General features: G+C 32.2%; 1 protein-coding gene across 1 annotated transcript; it reads right to left on the bottom strand.

Moving 5' to 3' along the window:
* Window positions 1-692: 692 nt before the first annotated feature.
* Window positions 693-21,591, bottom strand: LOC139480934 (battenin-like). Its single transcript, XM_071263914.1, has 15 exons — window positions 21,502-21,591; window positions 17,036-17,082; window positions 15,313-15,392; window positions 14,305-14,372; window positions 13,613-13,687; window positions 10,678-10,730; window positions 9,706-9,740; window positions 8,018-8,124; window positions 7,542-7,596; window positions 6,750-6,919; window positions 6,246-6,325; window positions 4,964-5,083; window positions 2,585-2,695; window positions 1,865-2,030; window positions 693-1,440 (listed from the first exon to the last, which is right to left on the bottom strand). Exons 2-15 carry the CDS (start codon window positions 17,057-17,059, stop codon window positions 1,379-1,381), a joined length of 1,206 nt encoding a protein of 401 aa, XP_071120015.1. The 5' UTR covers window positions 17,060-17,082; window positions 21,502-21,591; the 3' UTR covers window positions 693-1,378.
* Between the last annotated feature and the right edge of the window lie 308 nt (window positions 21,592-21,899).

Raw genomic sequence — 21,899 nt, 5'->3', positions numbered from 1 at the left:
ATAGTGGAGTGACAAAATAAGCAACTTATCATGGAAAACAAGCATATTTTACATACAAAATAGAAATAAAAAAAACACAGTATATAACATTGTGCTTTAGTGAAAGATAATAGAGAACCAGAACAAACATTTCTCAATACTATTCTACATATACAATAATGTAATAAGTGCAATTTATCAGTGGAGATTGAGTCTAAATTAAGAAATATTTCTTATATGTCATGCTTTATGCTCATTTTACAGGGATAGACATTTTTTTCAATATCTTTATACTGAGCATAAGTGAGGTTTAAAATGTTGACAATGATAACAAAATATAACATGGAATACTGATGATTGAGCAACTTAGTATCATAAACAATTGCATGACACACATGTTCAGCAAGGGTCTGCAGGTCCTGCTCCTTTTATAGTGAAATATATATATTTTTTTACTCCCAAGTGTAACATTTAAAATCATATCCTGTGTTACACAAGTGGTAAATGTCTCATCTCTTAGGCTAAGTCAGTTCTAAATTACATAAAGAATTCTATAATAACATTGCAAAAAATGACATATATAATATAGCTTCTTTGTGATAGCCTCATTCAAATACTTAAAATGAACAATGGCAAGTTTCTGATTGGCACAATTTTTGCATGAGTTATTTCCCTTTTGTCCCAATATTGAACTTTTTTTTTAAATCAGTGCTATAATGACTGATAGCTTTAGAAAAGTTTGTTTTCTGAACTATCTTAATTTCTTTAAGCTTTGCTTTTTTCATCACTACAAGATAGTACTGATCTCTTATCAGACTTTTTTCAAATAAGAAAATCAACCATTTACATCTTTAACAATTAAACATTGCTGCCAAGAAAAATAACTCAAATTCAAATAACAACATATTTAAACCAACCAGCAATACCAAACATAAATGGTCAATCAGAAATAAGTATAGTTAATTCTAAATAACAGATGTGTTTTTGCTTCATATTTTTAATATATTAACAATATTGCACAATTTTTCAATAAAATATAAAAAATTACAAAAATAAAAATACTTTGTCATGTACATAACAATTAATCTCATGGTTCAAATCAAAAATGTACTGTAAATCCAGAAATTATTGTGTACAAATATTATTGCTATTGTTAAAAATGTACAAAAATGCCAGTTTGATAATTGTGATTGCTGAAGAATGAACCAAAATGTTAATTATACAATTGTGATTTTAGGAAAAGCAACATACAGATATATGTGCTAGATATCCAAATGTTCCATTATTGTGAGAGTTGCATTATTCTCATTAATAAAAACCTTGCAATAATTTCTGATTTTACAGTATTTGACAACCCTGAATTTGACACAAATGGAATGTTTTACTCTTGAGTTTTTCTCTAATCATTTTTCAATGCTGTCTGGAATAACAAGGTTTCTACAGCTGTTCCTGACACTATTCCTGATAAAATGAAATAAAATATATATTCATAAATGTCATAATACACTGACATATTTTGAGAATGTGCATACACTTTGTATGGAAAATATTTGGATGGCAGGCAGACTTAGAAGTTAAACACTAGTTTATATAATTATTTTAGTTTCAAAAAGAATTATAATGTAGTTAGATATAATGGACATACTTGTCAAATCTTCCTGAAATGTTACAAAACTTGAATAAATAGCATCTGAAGTGAAATCCCAATTTTAAAAATAAAAGTTATCAATAGTCAACATTGTACTTTTACAATTACAGCAGAAATTCCAGGTGAAATACATCTTTCCCTATAACTCTTAGCCTTTTTTCATCATTTTGAAGTGTTCAAAACAGTGATGTATTGGTAGGTAGCACTAAATAATATATCGCTTATCTTCATACTTACCAACTGTTATAAATAAAGCAGCAATGTTGATACACAACTCTCTGTCATTGGTTGGGTATTTGTCATCATTCAGTAGGAGATAGAATATATTGACATAGGAGGCACCACCTAACAAACCTACATATATCATATAGGCAGGTAATAGGTAAACAGGTATAAACTTTGTCTGAAAATTAAAAATAATAAAGATGTTTAAAGTTGACAATAAAAGACAGTATTTTTAAAAGTGGACATCATTCCACTCTTTTTTTTTTATAGTTACCTGTTAGAAAAGTGTTTTTTTTTTTTTTTTGTAAAAATACATGTTTTATTCTTTTTTTTTACAACAAAATCAATGATACTAAAGTGGACACACAAAAATGTCTCGCCTGTCCTGTATTTCTAATGAAAGTAAATGCTATCAAACATACTTGCTGCTTGTATGAACGCTAAAGCTGCTGCCACGCCTGCTGAAGACAACTATCATAGTGTCAACATACTACTAATTGTATAGTCTAAAGGTTTCACAGTATTTCAGTTTGAATCCTAATATAACCACATGGAATAAGTTACACAAGTCTCCCAGTAAATCCTATGGTTCATGTAGTTAAAGAATCATCTATACAAGAAAACAATGTTACACAAATCAATTGCAAATTTACAGAACCAGTTCATCATTACTGCCTGGTATTTATTCATTTTTTTTAAAACATATAACCTCTAATAGAACTGGAAACTTACATGGACATCTATCAGCCATACTACCATGTTTATCAGTTGTAATACAGACAGAATTTCTATTCTTTTGATTTTAAATAACTGTACTGATGATCTGGATACAAATACACCTGCCTACAACAAAAGATAAAGAAGTCATAAACTATTTTAAGGGAGACGATCAAAATCATAAGTAAGGAGAATTTCCATAAAAGATAACTTGGTTCAGGATATTACTGAATGGTAAGGCTAAAGATTGATTATTGTCAATGGTTGCTTAAAGTTCAGTGGCAAATAGTTCATGCACATTCATTGACTGATAAAGTGTTGTACATGATATATTGAAATTTATAAATCAGGATTATTGTTATCGTATAAATGAATATTCAACAGTAAGCTATGCTGAAAGTGAAATATCCAATCCTCATGAATTATATCCCCCCCCCCCCCCCCCCCAGAAAAAAACCAAATAAACAAAGAATTAGTAATTAACAAGATTCCTGGATAAAAATGCAACTCTTACATAAATCTATAATAAAATTAAAGTCTTCTGTATCTGATGGTTGAATCAACTTAACTTATTGTGCCTATGGGAAAATCTACTCGTCCTTAAATGTATTTATTGTTGGTTGTAGAAGTGAAGTTATTACACATTACCTGACAACATAATGACAGGCTGGCATATAATTCAGGACATCCTTTATTGCATTCAGACTGGTCTAACTTTACCTGATAACACAATGACAGGCTGGTATATAATTCAGGACATCCTTTATTGCATTCAGACTGGTCTAACTTTACCTGATAACATAATGACAGGCTGGCATATAATTCAGGACATCCTTTATTGCATTCAGACTGGTCTAACTTTACCTGATAACATAATGACAGGCTGGCATATAATTCAGGACATCCTTTATTGCATTCAGACTGGTCTAACTTTACCTGATAACATAATGACAGGCTGGTATATAATTCAGGACATCCTTTATTGCATTCAGACTGGTCTAACTTTACCTGATAACATAATGACAGGCTGGCATATAATTCAGGACATCCTTTATTGTATTCAGACTTTGGTTTAACTTTACCTGATAACACAATGACAGGCTGGCATATAATTCAGGACATCCTTTATTGCATTCAGACTTTGGTTTAACTTTACCTGATAACACAATGACAGGCTGGCATATAATTCAGGACATCCTTTATTGCATTCAGACTGGTCTAACTTTACCTGATAACACAATGACAGGCTGGTATATAATTCAGGACATCCTTTATTGCATTCAGACTGGTCTAACTTTACCTGATAACACAATGACAGGCTGGCATATAATTCAGGACATCCTTTATTGCATTCAGACTGGTCTAACTTTACCTGATAACACAATGACAGGCTGGTATATAATTCAGGACATCCTTTATTGCATTCAGACTGGTCTAACTTTACCTGATAACATAATGATAGGCTGGCATATAATTCAGGACATCCTTTATTGCATTCAGACTTTGGTTTAACTTTACCTGATAACACAATGACAGGCTGGTATATAATTCAGGACATCCTTTATTGTATTCAGACTTTGGTTTAACTTTACCTGATAACACAATGACAGGCTGGCATATAATTCAGGACATCCTTTATTGCATTCAGACTTTGGTTTAACTTTACCTGATAACACAATGACAGGCTGGCATATAATTCAGGACATCCTTTATTGCATTCAGACTGGTCTAACTTTACCTGATAACACAATGACAGGCTGGTATATAATTCAGGACATCCTTTATTGTATTCAGACTTTGGTCTAACTTTACCTGATAACACAATGACAGGCTGGCATATAATTCAGGACATCCTTTATTGCATTCAGACTTTGGTTTAACTTTACCTGATAACACAATGACAGGCTGGCATATAATTCAGGACATCCTTTATTGCATTCAGACTGGTCTAACTTTACCTGATAACACAATGACAGGCTGGTATATAATTCAGGACATCCTTTATTGCATTCAGACTGGTCTAACTTTACCTGATAACATAATGACAGGCTGGCATATAATTCAGGACATCCTTTATTGCATTCAGACTTTGGTTTAACTTTACCTGATAACACAATGACAGGCTGGCATATAATTCAGGACATCCTTTATTGCATTCAGACTTTGGTTTAACTTTACCTGATAACACAATGACAGGCTGGCATATAATTCAGGACATCCTTTATTGCATTCAGACTGGTCTAACTTTACCTGATAACACAATGACAGGCTGGTATATAATTCAGGACATCCTTTATTGCATTCAGACTGGTCTAACTTTACCTGATAACATAATGACAGGCTGGCATATAATTCAGGACATCCTTTATTGCATTCAGACTGGTCTAACTTTACCTGATAACATAATGATAGGCTGGCATATAATTCAGGACATCCTTTATTGTATTCAGACTTTGGTCTCACTTTAGCTGCACTTCCTTGTGCAACATACTCAAACATGTAAACAGCAGCTAACTGTCAACATAAACAATATTTAAACAATTTATAAATGTTTCCTACATAAATCTACATAATGATACTGTGATACTGTAACATCCAGTTAAGAGCCTGTAATTCAATGGTTGTCAGTTGTTGCTGTGTATCATATTTTCTTTTCTTTGATTGTTTGTACAAAAATCATGATACTAGTTTTCTGTTTAAATTGTCATTTTTGGGCCTTTTATAGATTTCTATGGCAGGTGAATTTTACTCATTGTTGAAGGCCATGCAGTGACCTAAATTTGTTAAATTTTGGGTCATTTGGTTTCTAGTGGAGAGTTGTCTCATTGGCACTGAAACCCTATCTTCTTATTTTTATACAAATTATTGTAAGCTTGCAATTTTCATTGATTTCTCATGGATTAATGCCAATGACAGTATCAGTAGTAAATTAAAAGGAGATTATCTACTATTTTGAAAATAGAAGGGATTATCTCGCCTACATCATCTCATCAAAAGGAAACCCTGTTTTTCACTATTTTCTTTGGCAATGACAATGATGTTGAGCGTTGACAACACGGGATTCTCACTGATGGACTAAGAAAAGGCATTCTGAGTAGAGTAGCTTGAGATGGAAAATTATCACACAAAAAGATCAAAGAAAAGATTTAAAAAATAAGGATTCAGTAAGTTTCCAAACGTCAATGTTATGATAACAACAAAATTATAAGTTACTTTTTAATGCCAGAGAAACATGGTAAAGAGTGGACAAACAGAGACAGCTTAGTGCTGTACCATATCCAATGGCATCCTGTCAAGGCATACTGACTCTAAGTCCTACATACAACAAGATCTATGAGAGAACAAAATCCATTATATATATCTCTAGGACCCTTTTATATATTGACCAATAAAAAGAAAGAAAATTGAGTTTTCTAAATGTGTCCACTGAATTTTGTCAATGGCATTCCAATCAAAATTAAATCCAAGATGAGAGTTCTGTTTTAATTCATTGATGCTTATTTTCACAAAATATGGTAATTATGCAATTCCTACAAGATTTTTTTTTTTATAAAGACTCAAAAAAGAAATTGTGCAGTGCAATGGATGATTCTAATTTATTAAATTAATACAGTATTAATTAATCAAAATAGTGTAAAATCTGCCACTAGTATTTCTTGTGGTCTTTTTTACTTACGTTTAATGATACCCATGACACCAGTTTAAAACATCTCAATATTCTTTTTAGAGCTGATTCTTCAACAGGTTCTACTGATTCTGTAATGGAATTTATGATCTCATGAATTCCTGCTTTTACAACTTTTACAATTCTCAACCTGACCAAAGAGCAGAAAACAGCCAAAGGCCACCAATGGGTCTTCACTTCATGTATTCCTTCACTTTTATTATTTTATTAACTAAGTTTAGAGTATAATCATAATAATGTAAGTGTCCAAACTGACACTAAAGACACAAAATACCCAAATATTTATACATCCTTCATCCTTTTACTCGTACAGTGTATACACATGCGCCTTTTACTATTTAATTGTCTATTAATGAATTTATTTTTGATTTTGGTAGATATGACATTGATGCTTTACTTGAGAACAGTTCAATTCTTTTTTTTTTTTAAATGAAACATTTAACCTTGTATTGGTGCTAGATAAGGCAAAAATATCAATGTTTAAAGATAAAGTACCTGATATTTCATCTAATTCTCCATCTTCATTATCTAACAGCCGTTGTTTTTCCTTCTGTATATCACTGTCGTCTTTGGTAAGACTTAAACTTTCTGGAGGTATCTGTATTATCCAGAAATAGGCTAGCAAGTAAACAACCACAACTGGGGAGGTCAATAGAAAGGCATACCTGTTAAAGAACATTGAATACAAGCATATTTTAATCAGATGTGGATAGAGAGCAACTGTTTGTCTACTTTGACACTAAAAGATTATGAACTCATTTGTTTTGCTTTTAGTTGTGATTAAGGAAAAAAGATGGTGTAGAGAGATATAAGAAGATGTGGTATGAGTGCCAATGAGACAACTCTTCTTCCAAGTCACAATTTGTAAAAGTAAACCATTATTTGAAAATCCTTCATTGATATATTGCTTGTAATAAGTAATTTTCACTTTATAGAGGAAATTTACTCTCATAAACAAATCTCTCAGATTAAATTCATTTTTTATTCAGTAAATGGTATTATAAATTCACCTATCTCATAAAATGGGGGAAATGGGAACCCTTCTAAATGTAATATGAAGAATGGACTAATTAGAAATTATATTTACCTGTTTTGTTCTGGTATTTGTGGAAATGTGCCGGTCAAAAAGGCTTATTAATTCTTTTTTATGAATTCATATATTGATTATAAAAAAACACAAGATTTTTGTCCTATTGTAATACAAAGTATAAAGATAGCTAAGTTTATATATATGCCAGGATATTTATATTCCTTTGACTAAAATACATGGGACTTGACAAGACTTACTTTGTTAAATTTTTTAACTTGGCTGTATTGTCTCCTCCTGCACCAACAGCACAACCTATACGAATTATAAATTAAAAATTGATGAAAAACTAAAATTGCTGTGTTGTGTCCCCTGCACCAACAGCACACACAACCCTTACAAAACATCAATTAAAAAATGCATGTGAAACCTCTATTAATGGGTTGTCTTTCCTGCACAAACAGCACAACCTGTACAAATTATAAATAAAAAATTGGAAGGAAAAACATAAGTTGCTTGGTAGCACAGATTTGATTTAAACCATGAAAAGATTACCTTCATTACTGATTTCTGAATAATTAAGCGAACAAGGCAGGAGATGCTTACCTTGACAAGAAGCACAATTATTCTGTGAAGTTACAAAAATCTGAGCAAAAGCAGCAGTTTTAAACAACACAAAACAAGTTTACCCTTTTGAAATTACCAAGTTTTAGAGCATAAAAAATAAGAAACTTACCAAATATAATGTATATAGTTGATCCAAGCACCCCTGCCATACCGGTTCCACTAGACCAAGCATTGACAAATTTACTGGGAAATAATCTCAGATATCCTAGAGCTACACTGAAAACAGAACAAACAGAATGTAAATAAGAAACATTAAACAAATATATACTCAGTAAAGTATTCAGTATTTGTACAGTACATGTAATAAATAGCACAGTTATAAATTAATTAAAGAAAACATAATATGTACACTATTTACAAATCTAAGTTGAATTTAGCCAGGAGATCAAACACATGAATTAATATGCCTTATAAATGTACATAGCTTTTTTAAATATGATTGTTTTGTCATATTCATTACATCCTTAAATTTAATTATGTTTGGATAATTAATATACTGTTTATTAATATACTTTTGTCTTTCTATAGTCATAAATTTACACTTCATTACATAGTGGAATTCATCTCCAAGATCTTTTAGATCACATAGTCCGCATATTCTTTTATCTCTCTGAATTTTTTTCCATCTTCCACTTTCTATAGGTAATCGATGGTTAATGAGTCTAAATTGACATAAAGTATAAATATCAAGAGGTTCCAAAATGTCTAAATACTTTTTCGAATCCGAAAAAAGGTCCGAAAAAAGGTCCTTAAAAAGGCGGTAATTTAATGTTTTCGAGTTCGTTTGAATATCTGAGTACCATGTTTGTTTAAATTGATCTTGGAGAGATGTTCCAACTACAGTCTTTAACCAAATTTTAACCAAGTTTAAGTTAACCATACATAAGTTAAACCAGTTTCATTAAGGATAGATTCTAAACATTTCATCCCTGAGATAAACTATACATTAATTTGTATGCAATTGCTGATAATTTACTGGGTTTGCTAAAAATCAGTTTCGCCCAGTATGAAATCATGTGAACCTTAATATCTAAACTAATAGGATAACGTCCAAATTCTCCATATATAACACAATTCCGGGTAGAAGATTTAAGATGCAGAAGAAGTTTACAAAATTTCAAATGAACCACTTCTAATATATCATAATTATTTCCAAATCCCCAAAGTTCACAGCCATAAAGTAGGTTTAACCAATTTATCAAATAAATCTAATTGACAGCTTATTGATAAGCCATGCTTTCTCCCCTTTTTGTTAACTTCATACATGTCATACATCGCTCTCATAGCCTTTTCTGCGAGATGCTTCTTATTTGCTTTAAATGAGCCATTTTTAGAAAAATAAATCCCAAGATAATTAAACTCATTAACAATTTCTAAATCAGAGTTACCAAAACTAAATTTAAGATTAACAGGTTGTCTACCACTGCACAAAATCATGATTTTAGTCTTGTCTACATTGACTTTCATTTTCCAAACATTACAATACTCCAGTGTTAAATATTTGAATTTAGTCATAGCTTGATTGTATGAACAAAATGTCTTTTAATACTCCTATAAAATTCACATGGAGTAACCTGTCTTAATTCTTACATAGTTTCTTCACATTATTACCATACACAATCTTTTCTAATACAATGGTCATCCTGATGGAAGATCAAATTTACAGTTTTGAAAGAATACTGTAGAAAACTTTTGATATCATACGAATCTGTTATATCAAGAATGTTTTAAACCAGATCACTTGGTTTTTTTTTGGTTTTTTTAATAATCTGTTTAATGTATCATGCAATAACTTACTTTTCTCCGAAGGCAGCACTTGCACCAACAAAAACCTGCAATAGTTAATAGAAAATCAAACTAAGTGTATTTTATATTGATGCTCAGGAATTTTAAATGGCTAATCATACGAACTTAAACAATCAATCTAATTAAAAACCGATCTCTCATCGCTCCTGTTTCTGATATGTCACGTGGGAGATCTAACGAAACCCGCTTTGAGGTCACATGTGAGTGACCTCGTAGGTGTGTCTTTTTCAACCAATGAAATTGAGTCTTCCACAATCTTGAAAGTTTAACATAAGGTAAAGGGATGTAACTCATTTTATTTACGACGAAATCGTCAGTCAAAATAATTCATACTTTTTTGATTGGCTTATTAATAGGTCGTCAACTCATTTGCATATGATTATAAATTCATAACTTTTAGTTCACTCACATGTGACCTCAAAGCCGGTTTCGTTAGATCTCCCACGCGACATATCAGAAAAAGGTAGCGATGAGAGATTGGTTTTTAATTAGATTGTAAAACAATGGTCTGAAATTTTTTATATTTTGTTCTTATTCTTTTATGTCTGAAAATTTTTATGATTTATCTATATTAATTGAAGTGTGTTATTTATTATTCTAAACAGCATTAAAATTCACATTCCTGTACATTTTCACAATTTATCCCTCTCTAAATAACTCTGCTAGTGAATATGAAAAGAATACTTTGTTAAAATGATAAAATTCATTGTTTGCCAATATCTAGAAAACTTCTTCCATTACTTATTTATATTTTTTTCACTTTACTTGTTGCATATATATGTAACCAGGAAGCCTGATTTTTATAACAAAATTGCTTGGCTCCTGAGCCAGGCTCAAACCAGGGACCAATGTATTACAAGGCAGTGTGTTAACAGACTGAGCTAAAGAAGAACTTCCTTAACTCAACCACTTATGGCTCAGTATCTACAAATGAATGGAAGCAGTCCTGTCACATATACTTACAATGCATACAATTGCAAACCAGAAATTAAAGGCAAAGGCCACACCAAATAATCCTGTTAAAGATATAAAACAGTATTCATCAATCACAACAGCTTTGAGTACCCTTTATAAGCATACAGTTTATAATAACCTTTGTCCTGAATATGCATTCATTTTGACATTCAACATTCATCTATCCATATATGATAACCCATAATTTAATGGCAAACGAAAGAGTAATTTGTGATATAACAAAGCATGTACATTTTGTCCTAGAATAAGTGATATGGGTAAAATGAGAAGAACATACATTCCAAAATCGTCTTAGAATTTTACATATTTTCATGTAGAAAACAAACAATGTATTTAGTAGAAACAGTAACAGACACAATATACATTGAACACAGAATTTTCAAATCTTGAAGATGCATTAAAGAGCGAAAAAATATCAAATATTATTTTTTCAACGGATTGAAAACTTAAACAATTCAGACCAGATGCTCCGCAGGGCGTAGCTTTATACGACCGCAGAGGTTGAACCCTGAACGGTTGGGGCAAGTATGGACACAACATTCAAGCTGGATTCAGCTCTAAATTTGGATTGTGATTAAATAGTTGACACAGCATAGGTTTCTGACACAGAATGAATGTGTTCTAATGAACTTAAAATTTTTTTTCTCTCTTAGAACAATTCACTATGCTGTTGAATATTAATCCTCTCAAAACAAGAATGTGTCCTCAGTACAGGAATGCCCCACTCACACTATCATTTTCCATGTTCAGTGGACCGTGAAATTGGGGTAAAAACTCTAATTTGGCATTAAAATTAGAAAGATCATATCATACAGGACATGTGTACTAAGTTTGAAGTCGATTGGACTTAAACTTCATCAAAAACTACCTTGACCAAAAACTTTAACCTGAAGCGGGACAGATGGACGGACGAATGGACGGACGAACGAACGGACAGACGGACGGACGCCCAGACCAGAAAACATAATGCCCCTCTACTATCGTAGGTGGGGCATAAAAATGTTTGAAGAAATTCTTTTTTATTTATGAAATTTCAAATGAGAAAAATTGAACCCAATTTTTTTAATCACATCCCCCTTTCCCTTATTCCAAAACTAATCTCAATTAAAATTTCTAATGGAGTTTGCAACAATAACTACTCATTTAAATACATCATAAAATATTAAGATGTAAAAAAAACTGCTTGTTATCACTGAATGTTATTTATTATAATTTATCAGTTGGTAGTAAAAAGTGAATATACATTGTATATTGTATATAACAAAGATTTAAGTTGATTCTGGACAAAGAAAGATAACTCCAATTAAAAAAAAATCTTGCTATTGCACAATATTTTGCAATTAGATATTTCTTGCTTACTATTCTGGACAAAGAAAGATAACTCTAATTAAAAAAAAATTTGCTATTTCACAATATTGTGCAATTAGATATTTCTTGCCATTGCGCAATACTGTGCAATTGAAAAGACTTGCTATTGCACAATACTTAATATAATAATTTTAGATCCTGATTTGGACCAACTTGAAAACTGGGCCCATAATAAAAAATCTAAGTACATTTTTGGATTCAGCATATCAAAGAACCCCAAGATTTCAATTTTTGTTGAAATCAGACTAAGTTTAATTTTGGACCCTTTGGACTTTAGTGTAGACCAATTTGAAAACAGGACTAAAAATGAAGAATCTACATACACAGTTAGATTTGGTATATCAAAGAACCCCATTTATTCAATTTTTGATGAAATCAAACAAAGTTTAATTTTGGACCCCGATTTGGACCAACTTGAAAACTGGGCCAATAATCAAGAATCTAAGTACATTTTTAGATTCAGCATATCAAAGAACCTAACTGATTCATTTTTTGTCAAAATCAAACTAAGTTTAATTTTGGACCCTTTGGACCTTAATGTAGACCAATTTGAAAACGGGACCAAAAGTTAAGAATCTACATACACAGTCATGACAGTTAGATTCGGCATATCAAAGAACCCCAATTATTCAATTTTGATGAAATCAAACAAAGTTTAATTTTGGACCCTTTGGGCCCCTTATTCTGTTGGGACCAAAACTCCCAAAATCAATACCAACCTTCCTTTTATGGTCATAAACCTTGTGTTTAAATTTCATAGATTTCTATTTACTTATACTAACGTTATGGTGCGAAAACCAAGAAAAATGCTTATTTGGGTCCCTTTTTGGCCCCTAATTCCTAAACTGTTGGGACCTAAACTCCCAAAATTAATACCAACCTTCCTTTTGTAGTCATTAATATTGTGTTTAAATTTCATTGATTTCTATTTACTTAAACTAAAGTTATTGTGCGAAAACCAAGAATAATGCTTATTTGGGCCCTTTTTTGGCCCCTAATTCCTACACTGTTGAAACCTAAACTCCCAAAATCAATCCCAACTGTTCTTTTGTGGTCATAAACCTTGTGTCAAAATTTCATAGATTTCTATTAACTTAAACTAAAGTTATAGTGCGAAAACCAAGAAAATGCTTATTTGGGCCCTTTTTGGCCCCTAATTCCTAAAATGTTAGGACCAAAACTCCCAAAATCAATACCAACCTTCCTTTTGTGGTCATAAACCTTGTGTTAAAATTTCATAGATTTCCATTCACTTTTACTAAAGTTAGAGTGCGAAAACTAAAAGTATTCGGACGCCGGACGACGACGACGACGACGACGCCAACGTGATAGCAATATACGACGAAAATTTTTTCAAATTTTGCGGTCGTATAAAAACTCATTCTTAAAATCTGTCAGAGTGTTGTTCTTATTTATTCTTATTGTTGAGGGTGATGGGGGTTAATAAAAAAAGTGTTGTCCCCTGAGGGGACATAGTATTTTCTGGAACAGCCCTTACAGGAAATATTGAATGATATACATATTCAAAGCAGCTATTTTCCCTTTTCGTTCTTACCTATCAGCATTAGTATGGCATTGGCTACAATCCTAAGTCCATAGGGTACTTTTAGCAGAAAAAATCCATTCACACCTGGAAAATAAAAATAATGTGGACACAAAGGAATGTCTCTTCTCTTACTTTTTATGTCTTTATTAGTATATGGACTGATCTTAGTTCAAGGTCAAATAAAGACCTTTGCAGTGTAAATATATTCTATAAAATGAGTTTGTTATGTATAGCAACAAAAATTGGGATTAATAAACAAGAGTAGTGCTCTTATATAAATCAATTAACCTTTCCTTATACATCAACATCATCAATAAGTTGCTGTTAATAAAAAAAAAAAAAAACAGACAAGTTACCTTAACCATTCTAATAATATCAAAGTTAGGTCACAAATAAGTACAGACCTTTTATAGAATATATTTATTAGGCTGACTAAATATGAATTGTTTAAAGCATTCTGGGAAATTTAAAAAAAAAAAACAACTACAGCTTCATGAAGCATCTTAAACTCACAAAATACATTTTGAATTTAATATTGTGCATTTAATTTTGTATATGAACTTAACCGAATTTCTTTCATTGCAAAAAAGTGAGGCAAAAAACTATTTAATATGTTTGTATTCTAAAAAAAAAAAATGCTGATATAATTCTGATTTTTAGAGAAGTTGTATTTTTTTTTATCATAATTATTCACTACTTACTTTTGACTATGACAGACAAGGCCACATTGGCAAAGAAAACAACACCAACATTATTTCTTTGATCAAAACTGTAAAATAAACATATCAATATTGTAGTCTGGGAATTAATGAAGAATTGAATGCCTCCTTGTAGTTTTATTGGGGTTAAGTATTGAATGAAACACATTTTTATATGTGGCATAAAAGTCTGGGAAACTCAAAATATCCATACTGTCAATATTTTAGTAGTCCTACAAAAGAAACATAAATTTCTTACAACATCTTAATTCTAAAACCAAATAATAACCAATTTCTTGGTTCTAAAAGTTATTTCTAAGACTTTAAAACATCATGTGTTTACTGTGTGCCAATAAAAAAAAACATCATGAAAAATTGAGAATGGAAATGGGGAATGTGCCAAAGAGACAACAACCCGACCATAAAGCAGACAACAGCAGAAGGTCACCAACAAGTCTTCAATGCAACGAGAAAATTTCCCACTCAGGGGCGTCCTTCAGCTGGCCTCTAAACAAATATATACTAGTTCAGTGATAATGAACACCATACTAACTCCAAATTGTACACAAGAAACTAAAAGTTAAAATAATACAAGACTAACAAAGGCCAGAGACTCCTGACTTGGGACAGGCGCAAAAATGCGGCATCATGTGTTTACTGTGTGCCAATAAAATGATGGAAAACTTATGAAACACTTTAATACATAATACAATAATAATTATGTATATCATATTCAACATATACATGGATCTGCTTACTGAAATGTAAATTTGCTAAAGTACCACTTTTAAGCCAGGTTAAAATTTAGCTTTACCATTTGAAGGCAAAAAGACCTGTTGTAGGAATGATTACTACAGATGATGAGATATAAGATGATTTTTATCTTTCACTCATCCCCTAGTTCCTGTCGGCACATAAGGCCTCATCCCATCTTTACCGACATAAAAAAATTCAAATGTGATAATTCTGTAATATAATTTTTGATTTTGGAAAATAGTACAGTTAGCCTACCTATCTGCAATAGTATTGGCTGCTGATGTCACTATCACATATGGTAAATTATTGATTGATCCTAGTAAGAAAAATCCAATCTGAAAAAGCAACAAACATTATATTAAATACAATACATAATTAAAATGTATCAAACATTCAATATTTACAAAAATGTTATAGGAGTGATGAAGTAATTTCAACTTCTCGAGTTCTTGATATTTTTATACAAAAACTTAATTCAGCGTTTTAATATAGATAAGCACTACTCTAGCCTTATACAAAGGAGGTGTGGTATGGTTTACCGTTACCAATCAAACAATAGATAAACACTACTCTAGCCTTATACAAAGGAGGTGTGGTATGGTTTACCGTTACCAATCAAACAATAGATAAACACTACTCTAGCCTTATACAAAGGAGGTGTGGTATGGTTTACCGTTACCAATCAAACAATAGATAAACACTACTCTAGCCTTATACAAAGGAGGTGTGGTATGGTTTACCGTTACCAATCAAACAATAGATAAACACTACTCTAGCCTTATACAAAGGAGGTGTGGTATGGTTTACCGTTACCAATCAAACAATAGATAAACACTACTCTAGCCTTATACAAAGGAGGTGTGGTATGGTTTACCGTTACCAATCAAACAATAGATAAACACTACTCTAGCCTTATACAAAGGAGGTGTGGTATGGTTTACCGTTACCAATCAAACAATAGATAAACACTACTCTAGCCTTATACAAAGGAGGTGTGGTATGGTTTACCGTTACCAATCAAACAATAGATAAACACTACTCTAGCCTTATACAAAGGAGGTGTGGTATGGTTTACCGTTACCAATCAAACAATAGATAAACACTACTCTAGCCTTATACAAAGGAGGTGTGGTATGGTTTACCGTTACCAATCAAACAATAGATAAACACTACTCTAGCCTTATACAAAGGAGGTGTGGTATGGTTTACCGTTACCAATCAAACAATAGATAAACACTACTCTAGCCTTATACAAAGGAGGTGTGGTATGGTTTACCAATCAAACAACTGTAGATAAAAAAATCAAATTCAAATTCTTCAATTACTTTTGAGTCTTATGGCTTATAAGTGTAGTCATATACACTCATTGGCAATTATACCACATCTTCTTTTTTCATACATAAATCAAACTCATATGTAAAGTAAGCTACAAAAAACCCTGACATGACAAAATATGAATCAATTCAAAGAAGAAAGCCAATGGCCTGATTTACTGAATACTCATACAACAAAAATCAATATGGGAGATAGTTACAACCAACAACCACTGGAATATAGTCTCCTTGCTTGGGACAGGCATATAAAGTATGATTAGTATAACACATATACTTTTCTTTTGATATTGGCGATCATTTTTGCTTGTTTCTTTCATAAGACTTGAATTGTTAGGGTAAATCACTTAATTGTCACAGGTTTGGATTGCATCAGATTGACTTAACCATAACTTGTCAGTAAACCATAACCACGGATATTAAAGATCAGGTTTAAAGCATTACCAACTCTCATATTCATATGGCATCATTACTGTTTGTTCTTCAAAGAATTCACAGATGTTTATGTTCCAAACCTTTGTTTCTAGGTTGCTGTCATATTAATGATTAATTTTCAAATTGTTTTAGTTATATTTTATATACCACAAACATATCAAATGATTCATACATAGTATCAGTTTTCTGTATAATTTAGGGCATTAACTCACCCAATTTCTCAAGTCTGATCCCATTTTAATTTCTCATTATGTCAAACCTGTAAGAAAAAACGAATTGATAAATCAAATAATAATATGATTTTGATTTTAATGTGCCTATGTTTTTAAAGTACATGTATACACTAATAACACTAAATCAATGCATACTTCTGTGGTCATGTGTTACAAATGACCACAACATGCCAAAAATATACATCTAAATCTCTAGAAAGACAAAAGGGATAATACAAGGGCTGATCTTGTTACACATACATAAAGTATGTAATACTCAGTACTAGGTAAAAAAAGAATCCCTAATTTTCACTACAAAATTTCTATGTGACAGACTAATATATTGCATGTAAAAAAAAAACCTCATAAAAAATATCATTATTTTGCAGCATCTGAGGTCAATTTGTGGAAAGTTCCTGTCAATATAATTTGTCAATGTCATAACAATTAGTTGAATTAGTAAGACTCATCCAATGTGACAATGGCTACAACCTGTTAATGAGGTGCTGAGATATATCATCCAATGTGACAATAGCTACAACCTGTTAATGAGGTGCTGAGATATATCATCCAATGTGACAATGGCTACAACCTGTTAATGAGATGCTGAGATATACCATCCAATGTGACAATAGCTACAACCTGTTAATGAGATGCTGAGATATATCATCCAATGTGACAATGGCTACAACCTGTTAATGAGGTGCTGAGATATATCATCCAATGTGACAATGGCTACAACCTGTTAATGAGGTGCTGAGATATATCATCCAATGTGACAATGGCTACAACCTGTTAATGAGGTGCTGAGATATATCATCCAATGTGACAATGGCTACAACCTGTTAATGAGATGCTGAGATATACCATCCAATGTGACAATAGCTACAACCTGTTAATGAGATGCTGAGATATATCATCCAATGTGACAATGGCTACAACCTGTTAATGAGGTGCTGAGATATATCATCCAATGTGACAATGGCTACAACCTGTTAATGAGGTGCTGAGATATATCATCCAATGTGACAATAGCTACAACCTGTTAATGAGATGCTGAGATATACCATCCAATGTGACAATGGCTACAACCTGTTAATGAGGTGCTGAGATATATCATCCAATGTGACAATAGCTACAACCTGTTAATGAGGTGCTGAGATATACCATCCAATGTGACAATGGCTACAACCTGTTAATGAGGTGCTGAGATATATCATCCAATGTGACAATAGCTACAACCTGTTAATGAGGTGCTGAGATAAATCATCCAATGTGACAATGTGCTTAGATGTATCATCCAATGTGACAATGGCTCCACCTGTTAATGAGGTGCTGAGATATATCATCCAATGTGACAATAGCTACAACCTGTTAATGAGATGCTGAGATATATCATCCAATGTGACAATGGCTACAACCTGTTAATGAGGTGCTTAGATATATCATCCAATGTGACAATAGCTACAACCTGTTAATAAGATGCTGAGATATACCATCCAATGTGACAATGGCTACAACCTGTTAATGAGGTGCTGAGATATATCATCCAATGTGACAATAGCTACAACCTGTTAATGAGGTGCTGAGATATACCATCCAATGTGACAATGGCTACAACCTGTTAATGAGGTGCTGAGATATATCATCCAATGTGACAATAGCTACAACCTGTTAATTAGATGCTGAGATATACCATCCAATGTGACAATGGCTACAACCTGTTAATGAGGTGCTGAGATATATCATCCAATGTGACAATAGCTACAACCTGTTAATGAGGTGCTGAGAAATACCATCCAATGTGACAATGGCTACAACCTGTTAATGAGGTGCTGAGATATATCATCCAATGTGACAATAGCTACAACCTGTTAATGAGGTGCTGAGATAAATCATCCAATGTGACAATGTGCTTAGATGTATCATCCAATGTGACAATGGCTCCACCTGTTAATGAGGTGCTGAGATATATCATCCAATGTGACAATAGCTACAACCTGTTAATGAGATGCTGAGATATATCATCCAATGTGACAATGGCTACAACCTGTTAATGAGGTGCTTAGATATATCATCCAATGTGACAATAGCTACAACCTGTTAATGAGATGCTGAGATATAACATCCAATGTGACAATGGCTACAACCTGTTAATGAGGTGCTGAGATATATCATCCAATGTGACAATAGCTACAACCTGTTAATGAGGTGCTGAGATATATCATCCAATGTGACAATGGCTACAACCTGTTAATGAGGTGCTGAGATATATCATCCAATGTGACAATGGCTCCAACCTGTTAATGAGGTGCTGAGATAAATCATCCAATGTGACAATGTGCTTAGATGTATCATCCAATGTGACAATGACTCCACCTGTTAATGAGGTGCTCAGATATATCATCCAATGTGACAATGGGTCCAACCTGTTTATGAGATGCTGAGATATATCATCCAATGTGACAATGGCTACAACCTGTTAATGAGATGCTGAGATATATATATAACATCCAATGTGACAATGGCTCCAACCTGTTAATGAGGTGCTGAGATATATCATCCAATATGACAATGGCTACAACCTGTGAATGAGGTGCTGAGATAAATCATCCAATGTGACAATGTGCTTAGATATATCATCCAATGTGACAATGGCTCCACCTGTTAATGAGGTGCTGAGATATGTCATCCAATGTGACAATGGCTCCAACCTGTTAATGAGGTGCTGAGATATATCATCCAATGTGACAATGGCTCCAATCTGTTAATGAGGTGCTGAGATACATGTATATCATCCAACGTGACAATGGCTCCACCTGTTAATGAGACGCTGAGATATATCATCCAATGTGACAATGGCTCCAACCTGTTAATGAGGTGCTGAGATATATCTTCCAATGTGACAATGGCTACAACCTGTTGGTGAGGTGCTGAGATATATATCATCCAATGTGACAATGGCTCCAACCTGTTAATGAGGTGCTGAGATATATCATCCAATGTGACAATGGATACAACCTGTTAATGAGGTGTTGAGATAACCATAAGTTACCCATCGAAACTGGTAGATGGAATAAGATTGAGCGAAACCTTAGATATTGTAACTTATGTCATTGTAACGAGATCGGTGATGAATTTCATTACACCTTGCAGTGTAGTTCTTTGGCAAATTTTCAAGCACAATATTTGGATACTTTTTTCTTGCACAGATGTAACATACTAAAATTTGAAAAACTATTTCAGTTAAAAATAAATGAAAAAGCTGTGCAAATTTATCAGGGTCATAACTTTTCAAGTGAGTCTTCCTGGTTAATCACCACTTTTCTCTACTATACTGTTTATTTTATTTTATTTGATATTTTCATTTCATCCCCTGACTCACTACAACAACGTATGATCTATTAACTTATCAGAAAATTATATACTATCATGCATGTTATTCAATCCATCTTGTATGGGAAAGGATTTGTATAGGCACTGCCTTTTGTCCAATCCCTTTGTTTAAATGTACATTTGATATTTGAACAATAAAAAATATTTTGAATTATAGACAATAGACAATATTTATTAGCACAAACACATTTACATTAAATGGTTATGGCATACAAAATTAAGACAATAAACTGACAATAGTTAAATTGATTATAATAGACGTATTTACACTTGTATGCAAATTTGTCCGCGATTACGTAAAATCACATAGGTTCCTGTAAACTTTGACATCATAATTTAAAATATTTGACGTCACAACTTAAAAGTGATTGTTGCTTGACATCAAAAGGTGATTATCATTCGGGGTAGATCTAAGGTCTTTCGGAGGCAAGATTCAGCTAAATTAATACCAAAAGTGTAAATATGTTTATTATATTAGGGTGACTGGTAATCACAGCAAAGAGAGAAAAGACCATAAATATGATGAAAGAAAAGCACAGGCACTTGTCTCAGAATTTGTTTTCCCTTTATACCTTATATATGTTATATTAAATTATATCTTATATACATGTTATATTAAGGTATATTGGGGGGAAAAATTCTGAGACAAGTGCCTGTGAAAAAAAAGACTATAAATATCGACAGTTAACACATTATTAATGTTCATGAACAATTAAAAAAGAACACAAACAAAAATTAGGTTGCATATCAAAAGAAATACAAGTTATACAGATGTTCTTGATAAAAAACAATAATTAATATACTTTATGTTGATTTTTATAATGACTGGTAGACTGCTATTTAAAAGTGCAGTCAAATACTTCCAGTGTTATAGCGGATAAATGATAGCATAAGTAATAATATTTTAAATCATTTATAGTGGTTTTAATTTTGCAAAAATCAGTATTTTTTCCGACTGAAAATTGTTATTTATTTATCTGTTTACCATGTATCCCGTCGGACTGCGTACTATATACAGATAAACACCTGCCTCATATTAATTTCTTTATTCATAATTTTAAATATTTTACCGTTTAGAAGAAATCTGCAAATGTTGTATCAAAATTCATGTGTGTTTGTTTTTGTCATGTGCTAGAAATTGCCCTCAACACCAATATTACCTTCACATAAAAGAGTTCTTAGATTTCCCGCGGTATTTAAAATGTAATCATTGATATTGGCTTGATACAAGATCATACAAACTTGAAAGGCAGTATATTAATATTAAACCAGCAGTTCAAAGATGCATTTTCCAGTAAAGAGGAATTCGCCAGCTGAGGATACAAACATAAATGCAAAATGACTGGGAACTTTGAAACAGCGTCAGACATTAACATAAGGTGGCTAACATTTGATTTTTACTAGAATGTAATTTGAAAAAGGCAGGACAAGAGTTTTGTTAAAAAAAAGTTAGGATAAACTAAGAAAA

Source organism: Mytilus edulis, chromosome 7 (genome assembly GCF_963676685.1).
Source record: "Mytilus edulis chromosome 7, xbMytEdul2.2, whole genome shotgun sequence".
NCBI lineage: Eukaryota > Metazoa > Mollusca > Bivalvia > Mytilida > Mytilidae > Mytilus > Mytilus edulis.
The sequence above is the reverse complement of the archived record's forward strand: the minus strand, read 5'-3'. Positions and strand labels throughout refer to the sequence as shown.